The sequence below is a fragment of the Fukomys damarensis genome, unplaced genomic scaffold (assembly GCF_012274545.1).
Source record: "Fukomys damarensis isolate Sample0158 unplaced genomic scaffold, DMR_v1.0_HiC HiC_scaffold_13, whole genome shotgun sequence".
NCBI classification, from domain to species: domain Eukaryota; kingdom Metazoa; phylum Chordata; class Mammalia; order Rodentia; family Bathyergidae; genus Fukomys; species Fukomys damarensis.
In genome coordinates this window covers 18269370-18280932 of record NW_022900925.1, presented here as the reverse complement: position 1 = coordinate 18280932, position 11563 = coordinate 18269370, and the positions used below count along the sequence as shown (strand labels likewise).

At 51.6% G+C, this 11563-nt stretch overlaps 1 protein-coding gene across 1 annotated transcript in view; it reads left to right on the top strand.

The window, feature by feature from the left end:
- Positions 1-128: 128 nt before the first annotated feature.
- Positions 129-11563, top strand: part of Sarm1 (sterile alpha and TIR motif containing 1) — an 18526-nt gene continuing 7091 nt past the window's right edge. The window contains exons 1-7 of the mRNA XM_010642417.2: positions 129-325; positions 5170-5788; positions 7670-7882; positions 8151-8242; positions 8330-8565; positions 10237-10339; positions 10411-10600. Of these exons, the coding sequence (XP_010640719.1) occupies positions 129-325; positions 5170-5788; positions 7670-7882; positions 8151-8242; positions 8330-8565; positions 10237-10339; positions 10411-10600 (1650 nt within the window). The remainder of the gene's footprint in view (positions 326-5169; positions 5789-7669; positions 7883-8150; positions 8243-8329; positions 8566-10236; positions 10340-10410; positions 10601-11563) is intronic.

Here is an 11563-nt window from a genome sequence, read left to right as displayed (position 1 = left end):
GGTGGTGTGTCCTGGTGCGCGTTGGCAGAGATCCAGAGGGGAAAGGAAAATGAAGGACAACTCCTGGGGCTATTTTCCCGAGCCCATAGAGCAGAGGGACTGCTTTAAGTAAGAGTGCAAGAGTAAAGATGGCCTGGGTTCAGGTGAATGCAGGCGTGTGTACCCGAGGCGTTATTCCGCGGTTCGAAGTGGCCCAGGGTCTGTGCGACGCCATCCGCCTGGACGGTGGCCTCGACCTGCTATTGCGGCTGCTGCAGGCCCCGGAGTTGGAGACTCGTGTGCAGGCCGCGCGCCTGCTGGAGCAGATCCTGGTAGCCGAGAACCGGTGAGAGCGCCGGGGGGTGGGGGGGCAAGGGCAGCCGAGTGCCCTCATCTCCCGCGTTGCCTGCATCAACTCCATTGCACCCCTACACTGTCCCTCTAGTAGGTATCAGCGCGTCCATTTTACAACTGAGAACACTGAGACTCGGGAAACTTTAGTGACTTGCCCAGAGTTACGCGTGTCATAAAAAAACTAACAGTGCAACGAGGATTCACTCCCAGGGATGGTGGGGTAAGGAATGGAGCCAGGAAGAGGAAGAATGGAGTCAGGACAGGAGCTGTCCCTGGTTCTATGAATGGAGATGGCATTCTACTGCCAGTGGCCCTCAAGCCCATAGTTCTCCACCCCACGTTCCTGGGTGCCCTTCTGTGCTGCCTTCTCTCCCGACTAGACATGATCTCATTCTGCAGGTGCTGATCGGGAACAGAGTTTTCTGCTGAGATGAATGAGTGAGGACAGAGGAAACTGAGGTGCAGAGCTGGGCGGGGGTCCTCTTCCCCTTCCCCATCCAGTACCAAATGCAATAAGTGGGGTTTAACGGCAGCCTTTGCCTGCCTCTTGGTAGCCCCCTGGAGAGTGCAGGCCCCAGTGACCCCTTTCCCTCTCCTCTGATGCCAGAGCAGACCAGGGTGTCACACTCTAGTCTCTCACTGAATTCCCAGGTTCCTCAGGCTCAGAGAAGCTTTAGATGAGTTATGTGCAGCTCATGCAGCCCTTATGAGTGATGGGAATTGGCCAGGGGTGTTCCTTGCCATTTTTGAAAAGGAAAAAAAAAAACAGCTTGTGGTTGGTGGAAATGATACAACTCTTCAAAAAAATCATGAATGAAGTAATTTAGGTTGGGAGACCAAGATATGGTTCTGCTTATTTAACAGGTCATTGACCTCCAGTCCAATATAGGGTGCCCTGACCTCCATGAATTTGGAAGGCAAGCAGGTGGAGTGTGTGCTCAGTGGGCATGGTGGGGCCCAGGTCTAGCAGGAGCCTGCTTGATGGCAGGTGGGGCAGCTACAACTAGAAACATGGAGAGTGGGTACAATCAGTGCCATAAGAAGAGGAAGGCTACGTGATGCAAGCAGTATTGGTATGATTGAAGGCTGAAAGAGGCAATCCTTGGTTCAGAGTTACTGAGAGGAGTCAGCAACTAATGTCCCTGAACCCAAGAAACACACACAAACATATGTATCTGGTGTCGCTTCAGCACCAAGGACAGAGGGCAGCACACTTCCTCAGCCATCAAAATCCTTCCCAAGATTCTCAAGATCTCTGCACACCTCTAGACTGCCCAGGGATGGGGCTGAAAGGGAGATAAGAAGGGAGACCCAATGAGAATTTGTGTTTATGAAACCTTTTTCCTCCTCCACCAACCAACCCCCATTGCCTCCTCTTCTGTCTGGGTGTCCACCTCTTTGCAACTCTATTCTTCCCAGTGGGCTACTGCACCTATTTCCCAAAGGACAGATCACAGTTTCCTTCACCTCCAACCAGCAGGATAAGTCCAGTGTGGTGGGGACTCCAAACCTGGCTCCAAAATGCCAGTGAGGACCCCATCTCACTTTATGCCCCACCTGCAGTTGTGGCTGCTTCAGTATACGATTAGGATCAGCCTGTTCCTCTCGAGATGGCCAACTGAATGTCCAGCTCAGCAGAACTTTGCTGGCCTTATGGCATGTTCTGGATTTGTCACTGTGGTGCCCACAGGGCAAGAGCTCTGGCCGGCTGGGCCTCTGTCTTTGGAGTATCATTACCTGGAAAGGACATTATTTGGGAAAGCAGGTGAGACAGGAAGCTTTCCCCTCTTCTGAATTGAGGCGACTCTCCTGCCTGCTCTGCTGGTCTCCAGGCTGTCTGTTGTACTTGTCTTTCCTGAAGTAGCCAGAGTGGGTTTCCTAAAACCTGTGCGTGACCAGGTCACTCACCTTCCTGAAGTTCTTCACTAGCTTCCCATTTGCCATCAAGATAACCTGCAGATGCCTTGCAAAGGCCCCCAGGGATTGATGTCTCTCCTCACTCTTCCCTTGAACCTTCTGCCTCCACCACATGGGCATGCGGGCAGCTCCCCAAGGGCACCAGCTCTCCAGTACCTCCAAGCTTTGGGCTGTGCCCAGGTCTGGGTGCAGTTTCCCTTTCTCCTCCTAGCTAGCACCGCCCCCCCAATCCTCTGACCTAGCCCCATAGCAACCATGCAACATATTGTATGTATATCTTTCTGTTCTGTGCTCTGGTAAAATCTTTCATTTTGTTTTGTGTGCAAGTGCTTTTGGTTTACACAAACAGTGCTCTGTCATAGAGCACATTCTGTTTCTTACTCTTTTCTACTCAGTGTTAAGTTTTTCAGAATCTTCATGTTGCCGTATTATCATCTGCTCAGTCGCCTGTTACTGCTCCAGAATCCTTTAGTGGGCTCCTGTCCAGGTTACCTCTACTCTCTTAGGCTTGATAGTGATGGCCTCCAGCTTCATACCACAGAAAAACACAATGGCGAGTATCCGTGGCCAGGTGTCCCGTGTGTGTGACACTCTCTCTGGAGACACTGCTTCCTTATTGTCTGCATATGGCAATGGCCCCAGCATGAACCTCTGCCCACTGTGCTTGGGACATTTGTAACTCTATACCCTATCTACCATTTGTATTATCCAACATGTGATTTTGCCCATCTAATAAGTATAAAGTGGTAGCTGTTGTTTTAGTGTTTATTTCTGTATTTACTTCTGTATTTATTTTTGGTACTGGGGATGGGGATCGAACTCAGGATCTTGTGCTTTCCAGGCAGGTGGCAGAACCACTGAGCTAAATCCCCAGCTGATTTCTGTAAGTATTGATAGGTTAAAGTATCTGTTTCCTTGCTTGATCACATTTTGAATTTCCTCTTTTGTAGCTGGGTGCAGGGACACACACCTGTAATCTCAGCTACTCAGGAGACTCAGGCAGGAAAATCACAACTTTGAGCCATGTGTGGCCAAATTTTTTTTTTTTTTTAAGACGGGGCCTTGCTGCATAATTCATGCTATCCTTGAGCTCACTATGTAACCCAGGCTGGCCTCGAATTTGAGGCAGTCCTCCTGCCTTAGCCTTCACAGTGCTGGGATTACAGGTGTGCACCACCATGCCTGGCTTTTTGTTTTTGTTGTTGTTTTTTAAGACAGGGTCTTACTCTGTAATTCAGGCTGGTCTCAAACTCACTATGTAGCTCAGGGGGGTCTTAAACTCACAGAAATCCTCCTGTTTCAGTCTCCTAATGGTGGGACTACAGATGTGTGCCACCATGTCTGGCCCATGTGTGGGCAATTTAATGACTTAGTGAGATCTTACCTCAGAATTTAAAAAAGAGCTGGGGATGTAATTAAGGACCTGGGTTCAATCCCTAGTACTGGAAAAAAAAAATCAAGCCAAGTATGGTGGCACACACCTATCCCACCACTTGGGAGGCTGAGGCAGGAGGATCACTCCAAGTTCAAGACCTGTCTGGGCTAAATAGTGAGTTCAAGGCCAGCCTAAACTTGTCTCAAAAAACCAAAAGAGAGAGATTGAGATTGAGCAGCACAGAGACTCAGTTCAGTTAGGGCCTGTGCCTAGGTTCCATCCCCATCACCAAAGACCAAACCAAAACAACCTTCTAAGTTGCCTGTTTATGCCCTTTGCTCAGATTCTATTGAATTCACTTCTTTTTTTCTTCTTAATTTGGATATTTATTTGCATAATCTCCATACGAATCTCCTGTCGATTTTCTATTTTCCTGGCTAGAATTAGTCATTGCATCATCTGTGGCTGCCCCCCAAATCCCAAACATGCTACCTCATCAGCCTTGGGGCCATGGCCCCTGGCGGTTCTCTTTCCCTGTTGTGCTCTTTTCTCAGACATTTAACTCTCAGATGTCACTAGCTTAGAGCCATTCTTGCACCAGGCAGGCTCCATTACATCACCCACTTTGGCTAGCATCATGGCCAGATCTCTATTATCTTGGCCTTCTTACTCGCTGAGAAAAACTCCAGTAAGACTTTTTTTTTAAAGACAGGGTCTCATTATATAGCTCAGGCTGGCCTCAAACTCATGGTGATCCTCCTGCCTCAGCCTCCCAAGTGCTAGACGTACCATCTCTATGCCTGCTCCTGTCAGGTTTAGTCACTGTGTAACATCAGCCTCTCTAACACAAAGCACAACACACAGTAGGTCCTCATGAAATATTTGTTGAACAAATAAATAAGTTCCAGTCATGGAACTTGGAGTGAGAAAAGGTTTGAAGGCAAAGCTGAGAGTGGTGTACTTCAAGTGACAATAAATTAACATTGCTGAGCTTTTATTGTGTATCAGGTACTGTGCTAAGCCCTCTATATGGATTATTTTATTAATCTTGATAATCCTGCGAGGTAAGTATTTTTATGTTCCTATTTACGAGATGTGGAAACTAAAGAAAAAAGATAAAGGAAGGTGCCCAAGGCCCCATAGTTAGAAAACAGCGAAGGAGTCAGGCTGAGGCAGGGTAGGTGGAGCCAGAGCTGGAAGCCTTGTGAGTCTCAAGGCAAGGAGGTAGCAGAGGAAACAGCTGTGGCCAGGACTTCTTCATCCTTAAAATTAGAGAAGACTGGGCCGGGGATTTAGCTCAGCGGTTCGGTGGCCTGCCTCGCAAGCGCAAGGACCCGAGTTTGATCCCCGGTACCAAAAACAAACAAACAAAAATTAGAGAAGACTGGTCCCAGCAAGGCCGGAGAGAAGACAAAATATAACGCTGTTCCGAGTTTCATATGACACTACGGAGGCCCAAAGGGGTTAAGTGACAGGCCCCCAACGAGCAAACTAAGCTCCCCACCCGGCAACTCCACTGACCCCTTCCACTTTATTCCTGGCAGGGACCGCGTGGCGCGCATAGGACTAGGCGTGATTCTGAACCTGGCGAAGGAACGTGAGCCGATGGAGCTGGCTCGGAGCGTGGCGGGGATCTTGGAGCATATGTTCAAGCACTCCGAGGAGACGTGCCAACGGCTGGTGGCGGGTGGTGGCCTGGACGCGGTGCTGTATTGGTGCCGCCGCACAGACCCGGCGCTACTGCGCCACTGCGCACTGGCGTTGGCCAACTGCGCGCTGCACGGGGGCCAAGGGGCGCAGCGGCGGATGGTGGAAAAGCGCGCCGCCGAGTGGCTCTTTCCCCTCGCCTTCTCCAAGGAGGACGAGCTGCTGAGGCTGCACGCCTGCCTCGCGGTGGCGGTATTGGCAACCAACAAGGAGGTGGAGCGAGAAGTGGAGCGTTCGGGCACGCTAGCGCTCGTGGAGCCGCTCGTGGCTTCGCTGGATCCTGGCCGCTTCGCCCGCTGTCTGGTGGACTCCAGCGACACCCGCCAGGGCCGCGGGCCTGATGATCTGCAGCACCTCGTGCCGCTGCTCGACTCGTCGCGCTTGGAGGCTCAGTGCATCGGGGCTTTCTACCTTTGTGCTGAGGCTGCCATCAAGAGCCTGCAGGGCAAGACCAAGGTGGGGTGCAGAGTAGGGTAGATCTGAGCTTAGAGAGCTCTGGGAAGACTTCCCAGAGGAAGTGACGTTCAAATGGGACTTGCAGTACACCTCAGAATTGCTGAAGCTAGAGGAAGGTCGGCAAGACCCAAACTTTAGACTTGGCCTCTGGGGTCAAGAGGAAGACACTGAGAGATTTTTAATCCGGGGACACTTGTGTTTTACAAAGATCACCCTGGCTGCTGTGTGGAAAGGGGGCTGGCAAGGGTGAGACTAGAGGCAGGGGGACCTGATAGGAGCTATGACGGGGCAGGGAATTGCGAGAAGATACACAGTGTGTTGGCAGTGGCAGGGAGAAGCAGACACATTCAAGAGGTGTTTGAGGAGTGGAATTAGAACCTGGGAGGAGGAGAGCAAGGACACGAGGGTGACTCCTGTCTGTGAACCTAGACAGCCCCTGGATCAGGTAAACTGGGTAAGAGGCAGACAGGCAGGAGTAGGGTAGGTGGGGAATTGAGTTCAGTGGGACATGTTGGTTTGAGGTGACTGAGAGCTGCCCAGTTGGGAACCTTCAGTGGGCAGTTTGGCCATTTAGGTCTGGAGCCTGGAAAGGAGATGGTCACCAGAGACAGAGGTTTGGGATATCAGCCTGTCAGCCAAATAACACTCACCTGAGTCTCCGGATCCCTAGGGCCAGGGTCTAACTCACAGGCTTTAACTTGCTATGTGGCCTTGGTCACCTGGACTCATGGTTTACTTTTGTTGATGGGACCCAGGACCTTATGCGTGCTAGGCAAGTGCTCTGCCACTAAGTGACCTTTCCAGCCCTGATTTTGCGTTTATCCTCTGAAAAATTCAGGTTGTTGAGCCACAGTAAACGTTTTTACCCTAGATGTGGGACTAGTGATAGTTTCATTACCAAAAGTTTGTGGGTTCTAAAAAAATATTAAAGATTGAAGATTATCCCTATAACATAGCTCTCCTCTGCACCCCTTTGGGGGACCCTCGAGGTTGGCAAGAGGTAAAGCAGGGAGTGGAGCACATCCCTGGGCCCACCCTGTTTATACTACAGCTGTCATCTAGGGTGCCTGGAGGGGTGTATCTCTCAGGTGATTGTCACCCATCATGTATGTTCCCGCAGATTCTGAGGTTACTTCCAACATCCAATATTTAAGCGCTTCTGATTTACCTCTCTGGGTGCCAGAGCTGGGCCACCACCAGACTTTCCTTTGTGTACAACATTCTGCCTTAGGAGAAGGGACTTTAGGGAGTAAAGACCCCAAGGATTGAATCTGGGCAGTGGCTCTGTTATCCCTTTCCCACCAAAGCCGAGTGCAGTTTAACAAAGATGCTGAATCCCTGCTCCATGTCCTTCACTGGGCCAGGCTCGGGCTCCAGTGGTGACTGAGAAGGCCCTCAGCTTGTAGTCTAGTGGAAGTTGCGTTATTAACCAGTGACAGTGGCAGTCAGAGTGCACGAGTCTAAGTGGAAGTGAGAGCTGAGCCACGGAGGAATCAAAGCTGCATGCAGGAAGCGCTAGTCAAGTTGGTTTCTGATGGATAAGGATTCCTAAGAGCAGGCTGGAAGAATTAAGGGTTCCAGAACACCATGGGTGTAGAACTAGAGGTCTGAGAGCCTCAGTGGGAGTGTGAGGTGAGCAGGGAAGAGTGGGCTGGGGCTGCACCACATACTAAGAGCTCAGACTTTATCCCAGGGCCGACGGAAGCTGCACAGGCACAGGAGAAGGGGACCTGATCAGAATGGCCTTTGCTTCAGGAGGTGGATGACTTCAGGACTAGGGCACACGGTGGGACTTTCAGCCGTGAGGGGAGGACTGGGCACTTTTTGCAGCGGCTGGTTGGCTGGAGGTCCCTAGACGCCCTCTCACCTCCCCTTCTCTAGGTGTTCAGCGACATCGGCGCTATCCAGAGCCTGAAACGCCTCGTGTCCTACTCCACCAACGGCACCACTTCGGCGCTAGCCAAGCGTGCGCTGCGTCTGCTGGGCGAGGAGGTGCCGCGGCGCATTCAGCCGTGCGTGTCCAGCTGGAAAGAGGCGGAGGTCCAGACGTGGCTGCAGCAGATCGGCTTCTCCCAGTACTGCGAGAGCTTCGGGGTAGAGCCGCTAGGGGCCTCCTCCCTGAGTTGGAACGAACGCAGGCCACAGGGCCCGGAGCTGGGGCGCCCTGGGCACAGGCACCTGTTTTCCCTCACTATGGGCCTGCGGCGCCACGGTAGCCTTTTGGGGGAGGGGAAGCCTGCTCTGAGCCATTCTCGGCGTCCCTCACTTCTGATCTGGGGCCTGCCGCCCCTCCTCTGCCACCTCCACTTCCCTTGCATTTGTGCAGAAGGGAGTCCCTCCTCACATCTGACCCCTCCCCCAGGAGCAGCAGGTAGATGGAGATCTGCTTCTGCGCCTCACGGAGGAGGAACTGCAGACCGACCTAGGGATGAGATCGGGCATCACCCGCAAGAGGTAGGAGCCCAACCTCACCAGGTCTCCCCTCTGCCATCAGGCAGTCCCCAGTCAGGACCTGAGCGTCTTCTCCTCCTTCGGGTGTAGGTTCTTTAGGGAGCTCACAGAGCTCAAGACCTTCGCCAACTATGCTACGTGTGACCGCAGCAACCTGGCTGACTGGCTGGGCAGCCTGGACCCTCGCTTCCGCCAGTACACCTATGGCCTGGTCAGCTGCGGCCTGGACCGCTCCCTCCTGCACCGTGTGTCTGAGCAGCAGCTGCTGGAGGACTGTGGCATCCGCCTGGGTGTGCACCGCTCGCGCATTCTCTCCGCAGCCCGAGGTCAGTCTGCCCCTCTGGGACCCCAGCCAAGCCCCACCCAGCAAGGAGTGAAGGGACACACTAGAAGAGGCTCAAAGCCTCCCTGGGGAGTGACTGAGCCCTGCTGGGTCAGACAGGGCTCTGAGCATGTAGGGTGAATATATTGCACTTTGCCCTGGAGAAGTGCCCCGTAGGAAGTGGTAGGCTGGTATACAAGCGGGCGTCACAGGAAGCATGCCCAGGGCTCCAGTGGAAGGCCAGAGGAGGAAGCACTGCTTACCTGCCCCACCAGGTCTAGATTTCAGAGAGATGTATGGCTTGGGGCAGAGGTAGCCAGAAGGGCCGCCCAGTCAGAGGGGGCCGCTTGTGCAAATGTAGAGGCAGCACAGCGCATGGGGCTATAGACGCAGGGTATGGGTGGGCACCCAAAGGGCAGCCCAGAAGCCAACAGTTTACAGTATGGCTTCTGCAGGTGTTTCACAGTGAAGACTAGGGCTCTAGCATTCTCCTTATTTACTAACTTGTTTTCGTTTATTAGTTATTATTTGTAGCTTTTTTTTTAAAAGTACTGGGCCGAGTCCTTGAGCCTGCCTTGAGCACCACTGAGCTAAATCCCCCACCCACTAGTTACTATGTAACTATTAGGATATCTAGTAGGTAGAATCCACAGGGGATGGTGCCTGGTTCTGAGCACTGAACATCTGCTCCACTAGGGCAGAGATCCGGCTGTTTTGTCTACTGCTGTATCCCAAACCCTGAGGATAGCACCTGGCACATGGCATGGGCTTAGCGAGAATGATCCTAGGCCAGGAATTTAGCTCAGTGGTTCTACTGCCTGCCTTGAAAGTACAAGGTCCCGAGTTCAATCCCTGGTATCAAAAAAAAAAAAAAAAAAAAGGATGGTCCCCAATTTACCATCTGACTAACAGCTTCCAAGGTTCTCCATGTGTGGTGGTGCACACCTATAATCTCAGTGCTAGGGAGGCTGAGTCAGGAAGATCTCCACAACTTCAAGGCCAGCCTGGGCTACATAGCGGGTTCTAGGCCAGACTACATAGCAAGCCCTTGTCTCAAAAAACAAGCAAACAAAAACAAAAAGACAAAATTTCTGCTTTATGATGGAGTGAGAGCACATCTACGTAACTTTTTTTTTACTTTAGTCCAATATTCAATAAATTCTGGGAGACATTTGACACAAGATTACAAAATAATCTTTGTGGATGATTTTGCCCAGCTGTACACTAATGTAAGTGTTTAAGGTAGGCAAGGTTCAGCTGTGTTGAAAATTGACATTTTCAATTTATGATGGATTTATTGGAACATAAACCCATTGTAAATCAAGGAGCATCTGTATTTATTGAATAAACGGGTAGGAGGCAGCAGTTGAGGTTGACACTGAGGAGGTTTCTGGTGGAAACTAGGAGGAAGGGGAATGGGGAAGGTCTCAGCTATGTTGAGTATGGAGGGCCCGTGGGCAGCTGGCAGCACAGGTCTGCAGTTCTCAAGAGAGAGCATGTCAGTGTCCCTAAAACCCTGTATCTATCTGCCTTCTGAGCCTTCCTTCCCCTAGGGCCTGTGTCTCCACTTCAGTGAACCTTTCTAGAGCAAGCCGCCTTGCCCAGCCTGGGCTGAGAAGGCTGGGGAGTGGTGGGGAGGGACTACCCTTACCGTGCTGTCTCTCATTGGCCTCAGAAATGCTCCACTCTCCACTGCCCTGTACCAGTGGCAAGCTCGGTGGGGACACTCCAGATGTCTTCATCAGCTACCGAAGGAGCTCAGGCTCCCAGCTGGCCAGGTAAGGAGGCGTGGCTGGGTGGCTGGGGTCTGGGGGTGCAGCTGCAGTGGTGACATAAGACGTCTCTGCAGCCTCCTGAAGGTGCACCTGCAGTTGCACGGCTTCAGTGTCTTCATCGACGTGGAGAAGCTGGAAGCTGGCAAGTTTGAGGACAAGCTTATCCAGAGTGTCATGGGTGCTCGCAACTTTGTGCTGGTGCTCTCGGCAGGGGCACTGGACAAGTGCATGCAGGACCATTATTGCAAAGACTGGGTGCATAAGGTAGGTTCCAACCTGTCCTTTGCACTCCAAGCACTGGCCTGGGGCTGGGGGGACAGGGTCCTCCTCCCATCCCTTCTTGTCTGCACATCCCTGACCCAGCTGGAAGTTGAAAGCCACAGCTCTGACTAGAATAGAATTTTAGGAAGCCACCAGACACTCTGAGCCTGTTTTTTCTTCTGTGAAATGGGAATAAACTACTTGTCCTGTTCACCTTGTAGGATTACTGTGAGCGTTAGAGAGGGATAAAAATGCTTTGAAGCTGGGTGTGGTGGCACATGCCTGTAGTCCCAGCACTTGGGAGGCTGAGGCAAGAGGACTGCCATGAGTTGGAGGCCAGCTTGGGCTACATAGTGAGTTCAAGACCAGCCTGAACTGCATAGCAAGACCCTGTCTCAAAACAAAACAAAATAAATATTCTTTGAAAAATAACCTCTATGAGGGACAGGAGAGTATGGTATAGTGACAGGTAAAATGGAATCATTGTTAAGAACAAAACAGCCAGGCATGGCAGCACATGTCTGTAATCCCAACATCTGGGAAGCTGAGGTAGGATAATCACAAGTTTGAGCCAGCCTGAGCAATTTAGCAACAGTCTCAAAATAAGAAATAAAAAAGGGCTGGAATGTAGCTCAGTTTGAAGGCCCTGGGTTCAATCCCTAGAACCACACATGCACATACACACACACACACACACACACACAACACACACACACACACACACACCACAAATGGATCCCAGTCCCACCTGTAATCCCAGGTATTCAGGAGGCAAGAAGATCACAAGTTTTGAGGCTAGCCTGGGCACTTAATGAGACCCTGTCTCAAGATAAAATCTAAAAAGGTCTGGGGGTATAGCTCAGTGGTAGAGCACCCCTGGATTCAAGCCCTAGAATAAGGAGAAAGAGCTAGAGAGCAAAAAAGAAGAGTAAGAGGGGAGAGAAAGGGGGGAGGAGAGGGAGAAGG